Here is an 18,565-nt window from a genome sequence, read left to right as displayed (position 1 = left end):
GGGTTTTTCTCAACGCTTCTCGCATCCTTATTTGAACAATGACACAATGTGGGAAAACGTGAATGTGGACTAGATATTTGATATGAAGGAACTATTAATTTCATCAGATGTGATAAGAGCACTGCTATTATATAACCAATAAATGGCCTTATTTGGAGTAAAAAATGACATATCTGGGATTTTTAAAACTACTTAAACTCTTCTTCAAAATGTGGGGGAAACAGATGAAATGGATTAGCAGAATGTTGAAGCTAGGTGAGCAGTACATGGGGTTTGTTACATTCTTCTGTCTTTTGTGCTGGCTTGAAATTTCCACAATACAAAGGTTTTTCTGTTTTGTTTTGTTTTGTTTAATTAAAAAAAAAAAAAAAAAAAAAAAAAACTTTCTGGTGACCGAAAGGAGCTGTGGAGCTGAGGCCAGGCGAGCGGGACTCCAAGAGGAAGCTCAGCCACAGGATCACTCCCACTCTGGCGTCCTGGGATTTGCAAGCATGGGAGGCAGATGACTTTGTCTAAGTCCACGGAACATTCTGACCAGCCTTTGGCACTGCCACAGAGAAAGCCCCTGATGGCAACGAGTACTCAGCGAATCCTGCAGCAATGTCCGGACCTTCAAAGAAACTAATTGTAAGATAATCTCCATGGAAACCATCTATTCTGATTTTTTTTCCATGGCAACCAATAAGAACATAAACACAAGCACTATCCAACACCCTTACACCACATGGCAATGCTGCTGTCCAATCTGGAAAATATAAACCACAAAGGATTTTTTTTCCATTTAAAATGAAAAGAAGTTCTGAAACTTCTAGTCTAGGCATGCAGACTCTACCACCCTCTGTTGCCCCGCCACTGCCCACACCACCCCATGTCATCTGCCCCCCCGAAACTGACAAATAAGGCCAGAAGGCAGCTTCCTTCTTTTAGTCTGAGACCATCAAAAATGCCAAAAGAAAGACAGCCCGCCTCTAGCCTCACACACTCAACTTATGCTGCCCACAGACGTGAGAATGCTTTGACTTCCTGAGCATTTTTTATGTGCCAGACACATACTCGGCACCATGGCAAGAGCAAGGCCCCAGCCCTCCAGGGAGACAAGTTAGGTCTGTAAATAACAGACCACAGGAGACAAAGACTGCTCCAGGCAGGAGAGTGCTCCGGGCAGGTGAAGCAGGAAGAACTCACCAGCTGCCGGCCTCCCTAGGAAGGCTGCATGGAGGAGGTGCCATCTGGAAAGAGACTAAAAGGATGAGTGCAACCCCACTAGGAGCAGTGAATGGTGGCCCCAAGAATCACAGTCAGACTTCAGTGACAGGCTTACTTCTACCTGTGGCTCATTTATTTCATGTTCAGGTTTTGGAGCTTAAGAAAATAGAATGAAAACAAAAAGAACAAAATAAAAGGAAGAAAGATCCTTAAATGCCAAAGCCCTCAGTTCTTGTCCACCCTCTCTGCTTTGCAGCAAACAATTGTTACAAGACTCTTCTTGTAGCCTCTGTAGGCTCTCCTGTGGAGAGGTGATGATGGGGCTCTAGATTGCCTGTCATCACCATCAGCAAAATGGCAGTGTCATAGCAGTGGCCCCAGTGTGTGAAGCAAAAGGTCCTTCGAGGCATGCAGCCTGGCTCTGCCTGGGACCATGTGTGCCTTGTAGGAAAGCATCAGTGTTGAGACTCCACTTTCTGTCCTGTGACTCAGGTTCATTTCCCCACACGCACATGTGGAATCTCCAATAACCCTGAGCCCAAGCTTTGGCTGCCAGGGGAAAAGGAAAGCCCCAAACAGTTCTGGAACTCTTGAAAGAGATAACAAAACTCTCAAAGGAGTGTGTGTGCCTGGGTTTATGTGCCAAATGTGTACTGATGCATGCAGAGCTGGACCCAAGGGTCTCCAGCCTTTGTCTGGATTCCTGAGTCAGGCTGCTCTGTCTTCCTGATACTGTGATTGTCTTAATATGTTTTTCCCTAGATGTCTGAGAACACGCCTCCCATTGGTTTAAGTCATTAAATAAACCTTCCATCCTCAGCATCATGCAACTCTCCTCTGGAGAGGAACCTACTTCCTTTAAGAATGGATGGGAATTTTTCTAGTGACAGGAAACACCATCAGCCCCTCAAGGGGGCAGTTCAGAGAAGGGAGTTCTGGCTTCCACTCCAACCTTGCCACCTCTAACCTAATCGCTGTTTCAGGGCTTGTCTCTGCTCTTGCTACCTGGAGGCACCTCTTCAAGAGGCTCTGCAGGCCGGGTGCAGTGGCTCACACCTGTAATCCCAACACTTTGGGAGGCCAAGGCGGGCAGATCACCAGAGGTCAGGAGTTCGTGACAAGCCTGGCCAACATGATGAAACCCTGTCTCTACTAAAAGTACAAAAACTAGCCGGGTGTAGCCGGGTGTAGGCGCCTGTAATCCCAGCTACTCGGGAGGCTGAGCCTCAGCAGAAGAATCTCTTGAACCAGAAGGTAGAGGTTACAGTAAGCCGAGATCACACCATTGCATTCCAGCCTAGGCAAGAAAGGCGAGACGCCATCTCAAAAAAAAAAAAAAAAAAAAAAAAAAAAAAAAAAGGGCTCTGCAAATAAGACCTTCATCTGGGGTTCAAATGTTAAGCCATATACACCCAAGTCATCTCTGGCTCAGAGACTCTCACCCATCTGCTTCCCTAAAGCCTAGCAGGCTGTCTGGAGGATGGGAGCTGGCCTAGGCATCCACATCTGCAGGATGAGAAGTGGGAGACAGGACACCAAGACAGCAGGGGAGACACCAAGGATAACACAGGAGACAGGTGGCCTGGAGAACATAGATCCAAGAATAGGTGACTGGACTAATGGCAGGAGTACTAAGGGGCAGGACAGGAGCTGGGACAGAACAACAGGCCTGGCAGAGGCTCATAGCAGAGCCACAGTGACTCCCATCTTCCTTACTACTGATGTCCTCAGCTGGTAATAAAACCACATGCCTGCCTGTCTGGTTGTAAACAGAGCCTTGGTAGGTGCCTTTGGGTTTAAAAGGCCTACGGGGCAGCACTGGGCTTTCTTTCTTGCTTTCTTTCTTTTTGAGAAAGGGTCTCACACTGTTACCCAGGCTGAAGTGCAGGGTTGCAATCATAGTTCACTGCAGCCTGAAACTCCTGGGTTCATGCAGTTCTCTCGCCTCAGCCCTGAATAGCTGGGACTACAGGTGCATGCCACCAGGCCTAGCTGGGCTTTCTTTAAACAGTGTACTGAGATTAGGACCAAAGTTGGCTGGGTGTGGTGACTCACACCTGTAATCTCTGCACTTTGGGAGGCCAAGGTGGGTGGATCACCTGAGGTCAAGAGTTCAAGACCAGCTGGCCAACATGGTGAAACCCCATCTCTACTAAAAAAATACAAAAAATTAGCCGGGTGTGGTGGTGCATGCCTGTAATCCCAGCTACTCGTGAGGCTGAGGCACGAGAATTGTTTGAACCCCAGAGGTGGAGGTTGCAGTGAGCCAAGATCACGCCACTGCACTCTAGCCTGAGTGACAGAGCAAGAGTCTATCTCAAAAAAACAAAAACAAAAACAAACAAACACACAAAAAAGAACCAAGGTCATACCCTTTTCCTCTTCTGGAAAGCAGCAGACTACAGTCGGCTGCGACGGACACTGATTTTCTGATTGCCTCTCCCAAGCTGTACCCATGACGAGTCATAGAAACGTCGAAGATAAAGAGACTTTCTTCTTCCCCTAATTCCCCTGCCCAGGATGCCATGGTCACAATAGGCTAGACTGTTTTCCAAAAGACCAGTGGTTCTCCAAGTGAGCTCCTGGATCAGCAGCATCAGTATCACCTAGAAATCTGTTAGAAATGTGAATTCCCTATTAAATCGGATACTCTGGGTATGGGGCCCAGCAAGCTGTGTTTTAACAAGCCCTCAGAGTGATTCTGAGGTACACTAAAGTTTGAGAACCACTGCAGGAGGCTTACTATGATAACCGTCAAATGTTGAAAGGCCTGTCTCTTCACCGTCACTGCCTGGGAAGCTCAACTAGCGTCTCCTAATGGATTTCTGCAAATGCTGTCCTCATGCTTATCAAAGGCAACTCCTCCCTCGTGGGAAACATAGTAATTATTTAACATGTACCTGGCAATAACGTCAGTGGTAGCCTCTGGAAGAAAAAGGAGCTGGGACCCTGCCCTGGGCCTGGGTGGCCCCACTTGCAGGAGCCCTGGCATCTTTGGTGCTCCTGGATCTTGCAAACTCCACATTACTCACCAGCCACTGGCCAAAGGTACTCTGTTTCAAGCAGGAAACATTCTACAAAAACTGTAGTTTGGGGCTGGGAACAGTGGCTCATGCCTGCAATCCCAGCATTTTTGGAGGCCGAGGTGGGTGGATCACCTGAGGTCGGGAGTTCAAGACCAGCCCAGCCAACATGGTGAAACACTGTCTCTACTAAAAATACAAAAGTTCCCCAGTGTGGTAGCGCACACCTCTAATCCCAGTTACTTAGGTGGCTGAGGCAGGAGAATCGCTTGAACCTGGGAGGCAGAGGCTGCGGTGAACCGAGATTGCACCACTATACTCTAGCCTGGGTGACAAAGAGAGACTCCGTCTCAAAAAACAGAAACAAACAAAAAAACAAACAAAAAACAAAACCTGTAGTTTGGTAACAAATATTGAATCTTCTTTATTTTTAGTATCCACTCTATTCCCACAGAAACTAAGAAACCCAGAACACTTTCCACGAATTCTATTGAGATAAAGGTGGAGGAAAATGCAACCCGAGTATGAAAGGGCATCTTATCTGGCAACCTCTGCCACCTAAAGCAAAGGCTGCTGTGGCCTGTCTTCTGCAGGAAGGTCCTTTGCAGAGTGAGCCCATGAAATGAAAAATGCACAAAGGATGCAATGTAGACTGCTGGGGAGAAATCGGGTGCAGAGAATGGAGACAACCTGCGTGAAGTTACAGGAGACACACCACCTCAGGCTGGGTCCCAGCCTCGGCTCAGACCAACACACTGGGGCAGCGCAGCTTACTGCCAACTAAGTTCTTGAAGTGGCTCCCAGAACCAGAAGCTTCTAGTATCTACCTTCCACTTTCCTAGTGGGGCTACCTGAAAATCCCTTCCAGGAAAGACATGCTTGTAAGCTGCCTGTCCTCATACGAGGAAGGTGCCGAGCCAGATCCCTGGCATCCCCCATGCTGTGCACAGCCCCAGTACATCCCATGTAATCTGGAGATGCCCCACAGAACTGGAACCACGGGGTCTGCAGGGGGATTACATGGAGGAGTAAAAGGGAGATGCACTTGACAGAGCATTGTGGGAATGTAGACACCAGGAGACCCTGAAGCAGCACTGACAGGGGTCCACACACGAGCGTGCACATGCATACACACAGGGGAAGGCACGGTTATCTGTCCCAGGGGTGAGGATGCTGGGCTCCTCTTTCCCACTGAGAAATGAGGAGACTCCCCCTTGCTCTTTTCCAGTCAGGGGTCTTTTATTAGTGTTCCTGCACGTCAATCCCAGGGACAAGGATTTGGCTGGGGCCCAGGCTATTCACCAACAGGTCACCTCTGGGCTCAAAGTTCCTCCTCTGTGTGGCATAGGGGGCAGGAATGAATTTCCCCCAGGAGCCAGAGATGGGCCACCTGGTAAGTCCTAGGAAACATGAAAAAGAAAGTCCCCACTGTTCCCAAGTCACCCCATAAAGCCTGGCCCTGGCAAAGCCCCACAATAGCCACACGAAGTGGAATGGTGCCCCTTAGAAGAGGGTCTGCTTTCCCATTTCCACCAAGGTCTCATTCACACCGATAAAAAGGACTGTGGGCAATGCCGGCTATTCAGCCAAAGGGTGTGAGCAAAGTGACAGCCACAACACATTAATAGGCACATCTTGACCACCAGAGATGCCCTGAGCCCAAGGGAACGGGCAGCTTGAGGCGTTGGGGGTTTGGGCCCCATGAAGCCATGCCTTTTCCAAGTTGGATAACTTGCCTGGGCATCTTCGGACTTACCTGCAGCAGGCAGAAAGCCAGGAGTTCTCTTTAATAGTTTTTTTTTTTTTTTTTTTAAGAGATGGGGGTATTGCTACATTACCCAGGCTGGTCTTGAACTCCTGGGCTCAAGCCAGCCTCTTGCCTCAGCCTCCCAAAGTGCTGCGATTACAGGCGTGAGTCACTGCATCCTACTCGCTTTAATGGTCTTGAAAAAATTAGGTGCCAGGATTGGGGTCAAGTGGAGAAGGAAGAGGCTCCCCTCTAAGACATACAAATCTGGGGTTCATTCCTGCTCCAAACACCCACAACACCACTCTTGCTAAGAATCCCTTGAACCCACACTTCTCCCCTCTACAGAAAGCGAATGCCAGACCATAAATCTGTGTTCTCATTAAGCGACCCAAGTCCTCCCAAGTGAGAAGCAAATCTGCTGCAAGGTCTGGGGGCTTGTGTCCCTTACAATTCCTGTGTTGAAATCCTAACCCCAAAGTGATGGTATTAGGAGGTGGGGCCTTTGGGAGGTGATTAGGTCATGTGGGTGAAGCCATCAGGTTTGGATTAGTGCCCTTATGAAAGAGACCCCAGAGATCTAGTTAGCCCCTTCCACCATGTGAGGACACAGTGAGAAGGAGCCATCTATGAAGCAGAAAACAAACCCTCACCAGACACTAAACCCATTGATGCTTTGCTTGGACTTCCCAGCCTCCAGAACTGCGAGAAATAAAGTTTCTATATTTATAATCTACCTAGTCTATGGTATTTTGTTATAGCATCCTGAGCAGACTAACACATAATCTATGAGGCAAGGGATGAGAAAATAAATACTTAACCAATATAATGTACATTATTTGGGTGATGGTTACATTAAAAGCCCAGACTTCATCCCTACACAATATACCAGGTAACAAAACTGCATCTGTACTTCTGAAATATGTATGAATAATTTTTAAAAATCTATGAGGCAGGTGAGGTGGAAATGGGTTCCCTCTCCCCGCTTCTCCAACCCTCTAATTCCTCAGGCAAGGCACCTGGAGTGAGAATTCAGATCTTAAAAATCCACAGGCACCCAGGACCCCCAGATCCACAGCATAAGGGAAGCTCTAGTGCCAAGAATCTCTGGGCCAGGAATCAGGGTCCCATGAACCCCTAAGTGAAGCCCACCCCTGTGGCAGTGCCCCAAAACAGAAATGTGAGAGCTGAAGGATGGGCACAGGGGTGACTGGTGCTTTACCCTCAGCATCAGAGGAACTAGGAAGAAGAAATAGGCCATCCTTCAGCACGGATGAGGCTCAGGTCAGATGTTCTCAACTGACCTAGCCCCCTCTTCCAGAGGACAGTTCAAGCACTGAGGCTCTGGGGGTCCTGGGCATCTTGTCCTGAGGAATCCTGGGGCAGAAGGACAACTGTTTCCACCCACTCACAGATCTGCTCTCTCATCTGGGAGCACAGAGGACTTGGGTCTGCCATCAGGAAACACAATTCTGATGCCTGCAAGGGTCTGAAAACCTCACTGTCTCTCACTACGATGACCTGCAGAGAGTGGTCAACAGGGAAAATTGTAAGTGCTCCCATTCTTGCCCACTGTCCCTCACCCTAGCAAGTTTTGAACACATAATCTCCTGGATTGGCTTTCAGTCAGGGAGGGGAAAAGAACCCTTTTTAAAAATAGCTAAAGCTTGGTGGGGCAGGCATGGTAGTTCACACCTATAATCCCAATGCTTTGGGAGGCGGAGGCAGGAGGACTGCTTGAGCCCAGGAATTTGAGACCATCCTGGACAAGGTAGGGAGACCCTTTCTCTACAAAAAATTTTAAAAATTAGGCCAGGTGTAGGGGCTCACGCCTGCAATCCTAGCACTTTGGGAGGCTAAGGCAGGTGGATCACCTGAGTTTGCGAGTTCAAGACCAGCCTGGCCAACATGATGAAATCCCGTCTCTACTAAAAATACAAAAATTAGCCAGGTGTGGTGGTGCACACTTGCATTCCCAGCTAGTCGGGAGGCTGAAGCATAATTTCTTGAACCTGGGAGGCGGAGACTGTAGTGAGCCAAGATCGCACCATTCCACTCCAGCCTAGGTGACAACACAAGACTCTACCTCAAAAAAAAAAAGAAAAAAAAATTAAAAATTAGCTGGGTGTGGGGGCACTTGCCTATAGTCCCAGCTACTCAGGAGGCTGAGATAGGAGGATTGCTTCAGCCTGGGAAGTTGAAACTGTAGTGAGCCACAACTGCACCACTGTAGTTCAGCCTGGGTGACAGAGTGAGACCCTGACTCAAAAAAAAAATAGCTAAAGCTTGATGAGCACTTGTCATATGCCAGGCAGATGCACCACGCATGCAATCCCATGAAGGAGGGCCCAGTCTCTCCCCATACGACAGAAGAGAAAACCACGCCTCCCAGATGTCTGGCCACTTTCCCAGGGCCACACCCCAGGCAGGGTAGAGAAAGGATTTAATCGCAGGTTGGTTGGAGCTAGAACCCAGGTTCTTAACCACAGATGAGCTTTCCTCCTTAAAATGAGATCTTGAGAGGTGAGTGGAGAAAAGCCCTTAGCCCTAGAACTCAAGGTTAATGTGTGAACCGGAGAGCAGCCAACCCTTAGAACTCAGGAAGTGGTTTTTTTTTCCCCCCGTTTCACTGAATTACCTAGAACTCTGTGTTCTCCTCCTACCCCACCCAGCGCAACCTTTCTTCCCCATTGCATAATAGGCCCTCAGACATTTGGAAGGAGGGCAAAAATAAGTCAATCAAGCAAATGCATTTTTGCTATTTAAAAAGTGGTTAAAAAAATGCTTCTGTGGTTGAGCAGAAGTCCGTCCTATAGTGGCGGGGGTTTGGGAGGTGTGAAATTCAAGTTCAGCCAAGATACAGGGGTCTTTATGCCTTGAGGACAGGCCCCAACGGACAGAGAGCAAGAGGGTGGACAAGAGCAGAGGGGGCCAGGGCCATGGCAGGGGACAGAGCTAAGCACCAGACCCTTGAAAACACTAGCACAAGCACTCACTGCAGACAATTCCCAGGGGCTCCCATCCCTTGCCCATACTCAAGCCCCTCTGGGAGGTGCTCATTTGCCTGCAAATGGCTCTTCCAACCTTCCTCCAGCCTTATAGCATGTCACAAGGCAAAACATGGAGCTTCTGTCCACCCTCAGCCCAGAGCACGGCCTGGAATCCTTCATCTGCAACCCTCTAAGCAAAGAAAGTTCCCCAGCTACAAGCCCTGAAATCCCTCCTCATGCACAACTCAGCCAAGAATAGAGGGAAAATGGAACCCATTATTCTCATTCTGAATGGCTGGGAAATGGCTTTTGCTTTTCAACATGAAATGTGCCTAAAAATAAGCTGTGAATTTCAACCAGAGGTTGAAAATAGCTCTGCAGTGAACAGAGCTCTATTCAGAGTGGGCTCAAGGACAACTTCATTCCAAGATCTGACAGTTGAAGTGCTGCAGTCAGAGAAAGGGTCATGGGTAGGGGGTTTTCCCGGGCAGAAGGACCATCACAGGCTCACAGGGCTGCCCTTGCCGTGGTCTGCTGGTGGGTGAGTAGAGTAGGGGGTCCATGCAAGGTCTGTCCCTCTGGCTTTCGACTGCTACACTGCAATGGGGGCATGGTGAGGAATTCAACACCTACACCTGCCCAATGGGCTTCCCAGAATCCCCAAATGCCCAGGAGTGTTTCACAAGGCTTCAGGGCCTGAGGCCCAGGGTGTAGACAGAGCTGATGTAGGCAGAGGATCATTAGATTCATGAGTTCTTGGGGCACGGCTATGGCGCCCATGGGCTCTTTGAGAAGTCGAGCCACACTGGTCAGCCACCAAACCACTGACCAGAAATTCTCCCAGAGCCAGGGAAGGGAAGCCTTTAGTCAGGAAAGGCAAAAACAATCTCCAAGGTTTAAGTGAAGAAAACCAAGTTGCTAAAGGCAAAGGTTTTTGTGTGTTTTTTTTTTTACCATCACCTCCAGAAGACTGAGACCAAACAAGATTCCTGCAAAATGACTTCTGTTAGAAACCCAGGCTGAGAAACCTGGGCCACCATTGCTGTTGCTGGTGGGAGCCCAAATCTGGCCCAACTGAGCAGAGTCCTCACACTCAGGGCTGCTGGAATGGCAGTCCTCGTCCGCATGCCCAGGGCCTCTCCCACCTCATCCCCGTGCTCCTCCCACTGCTAAGACAGCCCCATCTCCAGGCACATTCCCACACTCCTCCCACTGCTAGGTCAGCTTCTTTTCTGGGCTCCCCACTGAGGCAAGACTTATTGCAGTGATTCTAAGCTGGGGACAATTCTGCCCACCAGAGGGACATTTGGCAGCATCAGAAGACATTTTTTTTTTTCCAGAGACAGAGTCTCACTCTGTGATCCAAGCTGGAGTGCAGTGGTATCATCATAGTTCACGATAGCCTCCAACTCCTGGGTTCAAGTGATCTTTCCGCCTCAGCTTCCCAAGTGACTAGGATTACAGGGGAGTGCTACCATGCTCAGCTAATTTTTAAATTTTTTTGTAGAGACAGGATCGTGCTGTGTTGCCCAGGCTGGTCTTGAACTCCTGGGCACAAGCGATCCTCTAGTCTCGGCCTCTCAAAGTGCTGAGATTACAGGTGTGGGACACCATGCCTGGCCTAGAAGACATTTTTGGTTGTCACAACTTGGGTTGGTGGGAGGGTGAAGATGCTACTGGCATCTAGTGAGTAAAGGCCAAGGATGCTGCTAAATATCCCACAATGTACAAAACAGCCCCCTACAGCAAAGAATGATCTGGCCCAAAATATCAATAGTGCTGAGGGTGAGAAACCCTGGGTTACTGGAAGGCCAGTACATGGACAGAGCTGGAGGGACAGAGGCTCACTGGACTCACAAGCTCCTGAGACACGACTGCAGTGCTCCTGGGCTCCCTATGGGGCTGAGACACTCTGGCCAGTCATGGAACCAGTCCTTAGATACTGTCTCAGTGCCAGGGAAGCCCTTGGGCAAGAAGGGCGAGAACACACTCATCAGCTTCCCTTCCTATCTCAGAAGAAAACCGAACCACTGAACAGTGTTATAAAAAGTAGCTCTCCTCAGTTTGGAAAGATGAAGATCTTCTGGAAATAGACGGTGATGGTTGCACAACACTGTGAATATATTTAATGCCACCAAATTGTACACTTAAAAATGGTTAAAATGGTAAACTTTGTGTTATATATGTATCACAATAAAACAAGACAAAACAAACTAAAAACCTAGTGCTCCTCTTGGCCTGGAAGTCCTGAGATCAGAGAAGTCCTGAAGGTTGACATCACATGGCATGTATGTATCAGCGAAAGTGTGTCTGGAGAGGACTTAACGTCCACTCAGGGTCTCAGAGAGGCTTGTGACAAATAAGGAAAGAGGTCTGATCTCAACCAAGAATGATTTTAGGATTAACAAGTCACTTGGTGGGGGTCTCAAAGCTCTCGTCAGAGCCTGCCTACGTAGGTATTCAGGTACCATGTGGAAATGTTGGTTTGGGAAGACCACGTGTTTTGCCTGGGGCCACACACCCAGGGTTCACACCCAGTTCTCTGACCCCAGGACCAACATCCTTTCCCCTATTTGAGGCCCATGCAGTGAGGGCCAGTGGGCAGAGCTGTGACTACAACTCCAACGTGAGCCTGTAGATAGTATGGGAACAAGTGGTTGCCCTGAGCACTGCCGAGCTGTTCACCCACTCATGCCCCATCCTGCCATGCTGGGATTCCCCCACCCACAGCTCTGGGAAGCAAAGGTGCTCCATATTCCATCGGTGAGCCAGGACTAAAGGAACAAGGAGCAGTTCATCCAAGTTATTTTCCTAATAGCTGTAAGAACATGGGATTCTCCCCCAGCTGGCAGATATTAACCATTCCCAAGAGGCAGATGTCAGTGCCCTCCCCTGAAATGGGGAAAAGCAGCCAGCAGTCCCCTGCCACCTGCAGTTTCTAGCTTTGCTCAGAGGGGTCAGCCTGGTGGGCCCCCAGCTCCAGGCATCTGGGAAAGGTGACTAAGCCCCAGGTGTCTCATCTGTGAATTGAGCAGTACCTTTACCCACTCATTCTGATGAGATAAGGAATAAACAGGGTAGTGAGCGTAAAAGACCTTGGCTGTGGCTCACCAGAAGTGCCCAATAGATAAGGATTCACAGGAAAGAGGGCAGGGACCTAGAGGTCTGCTGGGTCCCAGGGGACCCCAACCCTGCAGTGTGAAATGTCTTTCTGGGTGGAAGATGAACTGGCAGCAAGCAGTGTCTCATGCAGCCCAGTCATCCCCCAACAAACCCAAAAGCTGAAAACTGGCCACAGACTAGCAAGTACAGAGGACAGCCAACGGACCAGGCAGGACGGCAACCCTTGTAAGAAAAACCATAAATCCCAACTGGTCCAATGCCTAGAGGCAGCCCAGGACACAAAACAGGGGACATGTGTATGTGTTGGGGTGGGGAGATGGGGGATCTATCTGCTGCAGCCACAGAAGCCCCGGGACAGACTCAAGAGGCTTCCTAGTTCTATTCTGGGCCCCAGCCTTGACTCGCTGGAGGCCTTGGGCGAGCCACTTCCTGTTGTTTGGGCCAGTATCCGTGTGGGGGAGGCCACACTCTCTCTATGGTCCAGCAGAGAGACATCTAAAGAGCCTACGGCCATAGGAGCTTAAAACCCTCAGGGTTCCACAACCTTGGCTTTAATATTTATTTCAGTCCAAGCTGAATATGACCTTATTTAATGAGACTGTATCAGTCATCAGTTTTTTCCCCAAATATTTGTCAAAAATGTTAACCATTTAAATTCAGGAACATTGAATATTCTTTTACCAACAAAGGTACTAAAAATGGTTTGTGGCTGAGGAACTTCCTCTCCATGGTTAGAAAAAAAAAGGGGGGGAAGTGAGAGCAACAGGGCTGGGCCTTTCCCATTTGTCCCAGCTGTGGCTTCAGGCCCTGAACCCTCTAGGAGTCCCACATTTGGGTCCTGTGGCCCAGGGTTCAGTATGGGACGGGTCTCTCATCTCCTGAGGTCTCAATCAAACAGCAGCATAGGCCATGGAAACACGCTCCCACCAAATGGCACAGGGCTGGAGCACCCAGCAGCTTGCTTAACAGCCTCTTTGTGTCTTGTTCGCTCACTCTAGATAGAAAACAAAGCACCACAAGTTCCAAAGTATTTGGTAAATGACAAGATCTTACTAGGGTCCCTTTCCAGAGATGGGCCTAAACCTCCGCCCTCACCATCTCCAAGCCCAGAGCTGTTCACCATGACCTAGCCCACCAGAGTCACAGAGCTCAGGACATGCCTGCCAAGCCACTTACCAGATTCCCCGTGGAGCTGGCCAGTGTGGCTGGGGGCCTCGACACTTTCATGACTTCTCCATGATCAATAGTATCAAAGTTACTCTTCCAAACCATCACCTGCCAAAACCAACAGGCGTACCAAGTCAGGGGGAGAAAATCCCCTTGCTAGTGGGAAGAGGGATTTGAGGAAATCCCCCTTCACTGAGGAAATGGGCTCAGAGGCCATGCCCAAAGTTCTGAGCCATGGTGGGACAGTGGTCCCCACCTGACACCCCAATTCCATTCCGGGACCTACCCCACCTCCCTGGGGAGCAGGCTTTGTGGACAGGCCTCAAGAGGACCTGGATGTGACTAGGATGGATCACTGCAGCATGACACCGCCAGGCCTTGGCACTTGCTGGTTCATCTCCCTAGGGTGTCACAGGCCCGAGCTTCATGGGGTTGGCTCCTTCGCAGGCTGAAGTGTCTGCTTCAACAGCACCACCTTCTCAGAGAGGCCTTTGTGAATGTTTAAAATCTAGCCCTCTATTTACTTCCTTCATAGCATCAGAGTAGGGAGTTATTTAATCCATTTGTCCCTTTTCATTGTTTATCATCTGCCTCTGTACTAAAATAGAAGCTCCTGCGGGCGGTGGCCTGGCCTGTTACACTGTGAGAAGTGGTTAACACATGGACTTGAGGCCAGAACACGCCTTACTGAATGGCCCAAGGCAAGGGACTCAACCTCGTGCCTCAGTTCCTGTATCTGCGAGACAGGGATGAGCCTAGTTCCCATCTCACGGGGCTGCTGTGAGGCTCACAGGAGACAGTCTGGCGGACGCGGGCACACAGGAAGTACTCAGCAACACACTCGTCATCCCAAGGCTAACTCAGCCACGAAAAACACGTCCTATTCCGAGTGTCCTCCTATTAGCAGGACCATGTCCCTCGGCTCCTTGAACACAGCTGAGGGAGGCACCTGGCTGGGGAGCAAGAGTGCTCCCTGCTGGAGGCTGCTGGACACGCATGACGGTGTGCTTCCAGGGCCACTTCCAGGATGGCTGGCTTGGGCGTCACAGAGAACTGGGGAGTGTGTGGCCAGTGGTCACCTGAGGCCACAGAAAAACCACCGTATCCACACAAGATCAACACTCCATGTGCCCCAGACACCATCCCTGTCTGTCAGGATGCAGCTGTGAACCTCGTTCTTCAGGAGGCTTTTCACCGCTGTCTGAGCAGCTCCACTGTTTCCTCTCCCACATGGATGGCATCTAGGGTCGTGCACATATCACCTTACAAATAGAACGTTAGCACACACGCACCCTTGTTTACAGGGTCTTCACGTCACTGTGCAAATCCAACTGCTGAATAAATGAATAAATTCCTAATAGTAGAGTGGTTATCGTGAATGCAAATAGACAATGTCAGTGTCACTCCGAAAAAGCTCAGAGTAGATACTAAACAGGCAGCCTGGGAGCTGATGGCAGCGCTGCTGGACCTGCTTTCCACCAGGCTGCCTCTCCTACTATGTCAGTTGATTCTACCATGACTCTATTTACTGTATGAAGTTACCAGTTTCCCGTCTTCTAAGCAATAAGCCAGGCCTCACGCTCAGGGAAGGCTCAGGAGTCACTTTTGCCTTCCTCCTCCCTCGTCTGCTAGAGCAGGACTGGTGCTGGTGCGGGAAGACGCCTGCTGTCTCTAATCCAGGCTGTGGTCAAACAGCCACCAACTACCCTCTGCCTTACTGGAAGAGACTCAACCAAAATTGGTAGATTTGGCTGAGACCAGGACTCATGTAGGCCAATAGGACTTTTCTAGGCTGCGCAGCCAGAGTTAAGAGACTGGGCAGCAGTGGAATAAACATTCTCAGCATGCATCAGGTCAACAGTGGCACAGAACAGCCACTCTTTCCTCCTTGCCTCATCAGGGGCTGTGGTTCTCTGGGCGAGAGGACCATGCGGACACTGGAGAAAGACTGCTGATGGGTGGACTCTTCAGTGCTTCTGGCCTCCGCAGTGCCAGGGTCTGGACTAGGCCCTAGAAGCAGGGTGCCTGCCAGGAGACAGGTCATTGGTGATTAGCCATCAGGGCACAAGGCACCAGGGCTGACAGGCTGAAGCCTCAGAGCAGAGGGTGACAAGGTATGATAGGACCTCTTCACAATGTCCTCTCTCTACAACCAAAAATAATGAAAATGCTGACCCCTCAAACAGTGTCCAAGTGGGCTGGGAGCAAAGGACAGCAGATGACAGAGCAGAGGCTCCCAGGGCAGGAGAATGGCTCTGAAGTGAGACATGCCCCGGTGCCTGCCCCAGCTCTAGCATCTGCTGGGACTTAGTTTCCTCATCTACAGCATGGGGAGATGAGAGGGCCTCATCTCCCACATGGAGATGTCACGAGAATTAAATGAGGTATGAAGCTCTTGTCACATTGGCCATATTCCCAGGCCTGCAGTAAGATCATATTAATAATAATCATTATCTATTTGTTTAGAATCAGGAAAAGAACTAAAAAAACAACTTTTCACGACAACCATAGCCCAGTCTCCTTCCACTAAATGCTGGCCTGAGCAGTAAGGATTCTGAGATGCGGCCATGAGGTCGGCACCTGCAGGAGGGCCATTCTGGGGTGGCAAGGGCCCTGGATCTGGGCACACCCACCTCAAGCTCCATCAGGGCCTTTTTAGTCGCTGAAAGCCACCAAGGAAGCTGGCGAAACCCAGCTCATCCCCCAAACACCCTGTTTGGTTCTGAGCAGAAATCAGCTCTGATTCCTTTCTTCACCATTTCATTCGACTGCTCTCTACTTACTTGTTCATCAGAGCCTCCAGAAGCAAAGTACTCCCCCGTTCTTGAAAAGGCAACAGTGGTGGCTGGTCCCTGGCAGAACAAACAAAAAATAACACACATCAAAGGTCATTCTCGATTCTAAATGCACAGGAAGAAAACGAGACGTTCCTGAATGAAAGCAGCAGCAGGATAAAGGACCGAGAGCCCACTCAGCCCACAGTCCTCCATAACCTGTAGCCCAGGAGCCTGCCTGTGGCCAGGTGCAAGCACCACTGCTCAGGCCTCTATTCCTGAGCACTACAACAGGGACAAGGCCAGGCTATGAGAATGTGGGTGACAGAGATGAGCCCCTCCAGGGCTGGTCTCATCCCCACTTTTCCAGTAAGAAACCACAAGTCAGGGAGGTGCACTGAGTCACCCCAGCCATAGCACTGAGATGAGAATTTGGTCCCTTTGACTCAGACCAACCCCAACATCCAACATCTCCCCAACACTGCACAGCTGCTGACCAGAGAAATAGAGGATCTCCAAGGAAGAGCCAATGGCTCAAGCAGTCAGGGCATAGTTCAGGGCACAGGTGACAGAAAGGAGGTTTCCAAAGGTGCTTGGGCAGCAGAGCAACATGACATGTCTCTCTAATTCACTTTTCTTATGTTCAAGCCATGGGTAGTGATGTGCCCACTCTGGCTTCCCAGATGCTGAAGGTCTGTGTGACCATCTGAAGGGGAATGCCAGGCACATGCCAGGCCATACTCCAAGAGCTGGGGAGCAGTCCAGGCCAGGGGGGATGGGGGATGCATGATCTCCTAGTAAAGGAGGGTTCTTCCCCACATACCTAAAATCCATCCCAGAAAGGTGCACAGAGTAACCATCTGTTTAGCTACAACACCATGACCACAGCCACCACCATCTCTTCCTCCCAGTCGAACATTTACTGTGGCCAGTACCTGGTATTCCCAAGCAAAATCAGATAAAAGAGGTTCTCTCCTAGAAGACAGCACAACCACTGTCAACAAGTCCACCTCAGTCCCCTCAGACCAGTGCAGGGAGTGGCAAGAGCCCCAACTGCCCATGAGAGGGGCTCTGGCAGCACATCTACAGCTGACCCATCAGTGAGAGGAATACTGGGAGATGCCTTCCACTCAATGCCAGAAAAGACCAGCCAAGTTCTGGGAGGGAAAAGGGACCCGAGGCCGTAGAGGAAGGCAACTTTTGTACCCCAGAGAGACAGGCAGGTTGAGAGGCCTCAGACACACTGGACAGCAGGGAGTATGCCCACCCACGCTTCCAGAGTCCACCTTCGGCTCTTCCTCTCAGAGATGCTCATAACAGGGGTGATGAAAAAAGTGACTACAGCACTGGTGAACACTGAGCACTCAGGTGCTCAGAGCACAACACCTGCATTTACCCACTGAATCCTGAGAGAACAGTCTGTGTGGTGACCCTCAGTCCACTTCTGTTGCTATAACGGAATATCTGAGACTAAGTAATTCATAATGAGCAGAAATGTATTGGCTCACAGTTCCAGAGGCTGGGAAGTCCAAGATCAGGGGGCCAGCATCTGGCAAGGGCCTTCTTGCTGAGTCATCCCACGGCAGAAGGGCAAAGAGAGGGTGAAAAAGAAAAGGGGGCCAAACTCATCCTTTTCTAAGAAACCCACTCCCGTGGTAACAAACCCACTCCTGCAAGAATGGCATTAATCCATACATGTGGGCATGGCCTCATGACCCAAACACTTCCCATTATGCCCCACCTCCCAACAACCCCACACTGGGGATCAAGTTTCTAATACATGAACTTTGGGGAACACATTCTAACCACACTACCTTTCCTAAGGGTGCCATGTCCAAGTGCAGGGAACAAAGCCTGAGAGGACACAAAGACAAAGCCTCTGGACTACACCTGTCCTCCTGACTTCTTCACACAGGTAGAGCTACAAGGGCCCAGGAATGCCCCACTCCCAGCAGCCCTGGGAATCCTAAGCCACAATTAACCAGGATAATATAGATCCACTTTTACTAACAGGGGAACAATGCTCAATAACATCAGTGAGGGTGAAATCCCAGGTGTAAGACATCACGGGCCTGAGTGCAGGATGGGGGCAGGGCATCCATCACTCAGATACCCTTTCAGGTGGACAGTCACCAAGGGGTTAACAGAGGCGTGTGAAGTAATTTCAGGTAACTTTTAGTTGATTCTTAGAAATGTTGTCATTTTCCATTACTTTGAACCTTTTTTTTGGAGGCAGAGTCTCACTCTGTCGCCCAGGCTGGAGTGCAGTGGCGCAATCTTGGCTCACTGCAAGCCCCGCCTCCCAGGTTCACGCCATTCTCCTCCCTCAGCCTCCCAAGTAGCTGGAATTACAGGCACCCGCCACCATGCCCGGCTAAATTTTTTTGTATTTTTAGTAGAGACGGTGTTTCACTGTGTTAGCCAGGATGGTCTCGATCTCCTGACCTCGTGATCCGCCCGTCTTGGCCTCCCAAAGTGCTGGGATTACAGGCGTGGGCCACCGCAACCGGCCATGAACTTTTTTTTTTTTTTTTT

At 49.9% G+C, this 18,565-nt stretch overlaps 1 protein-coding gene across 3 annotated transcripts in view; it reads right to left on the bottom strand.

The window, feature by feature from the left end:
• POC1A (POC1 centriolar protein A) overlaps positions 1-18,565 on the bottom strand; it is an 80,911-nt gene that overhangs the window by 34,988 nt on the left and 27,358 nt on the right. For all 3 annotated transcript variants that reach the window (XM_011986237.1, XM_011986239.1, XM_011986238.1), the window contains exons 8-9: positions 16,040-16,108; positions 13,266-13,364 (exon numbers count right to left, since the gene is read on the bottom strand). In XM_011986237.1, the coding sequence (XP_011841627.1) occupies positions 13,266-13,364; positions 16,040-16,108 (168 nt within the window). The remainder of the gene's footprint in view (positions 1-13,265; positions 13,365-16,039; positions 16,109-18,565) is intronic.

This window comes from Mandrillus leucophaeus, unplaced genomic scaffold (assembly GCF_000951045.1).
Source record: "Mandrillus leucophaeus isolate KB7577 unplaced genomic scaffold, Mleu.le_1.0 Scaffold296, whole genome shotgun sequence".
NCBI lineage: Eukaryota > Metazoa > Chordata > Mammalia > Primates > Cercopithecidae > Mandrillus > Mandrillus leucophaeus.
The sequence above is the reverse complement of the archived record's forward strand: the minus strand, read 5'-3'. Positions and strand labels throughout refer to the sequence as shown.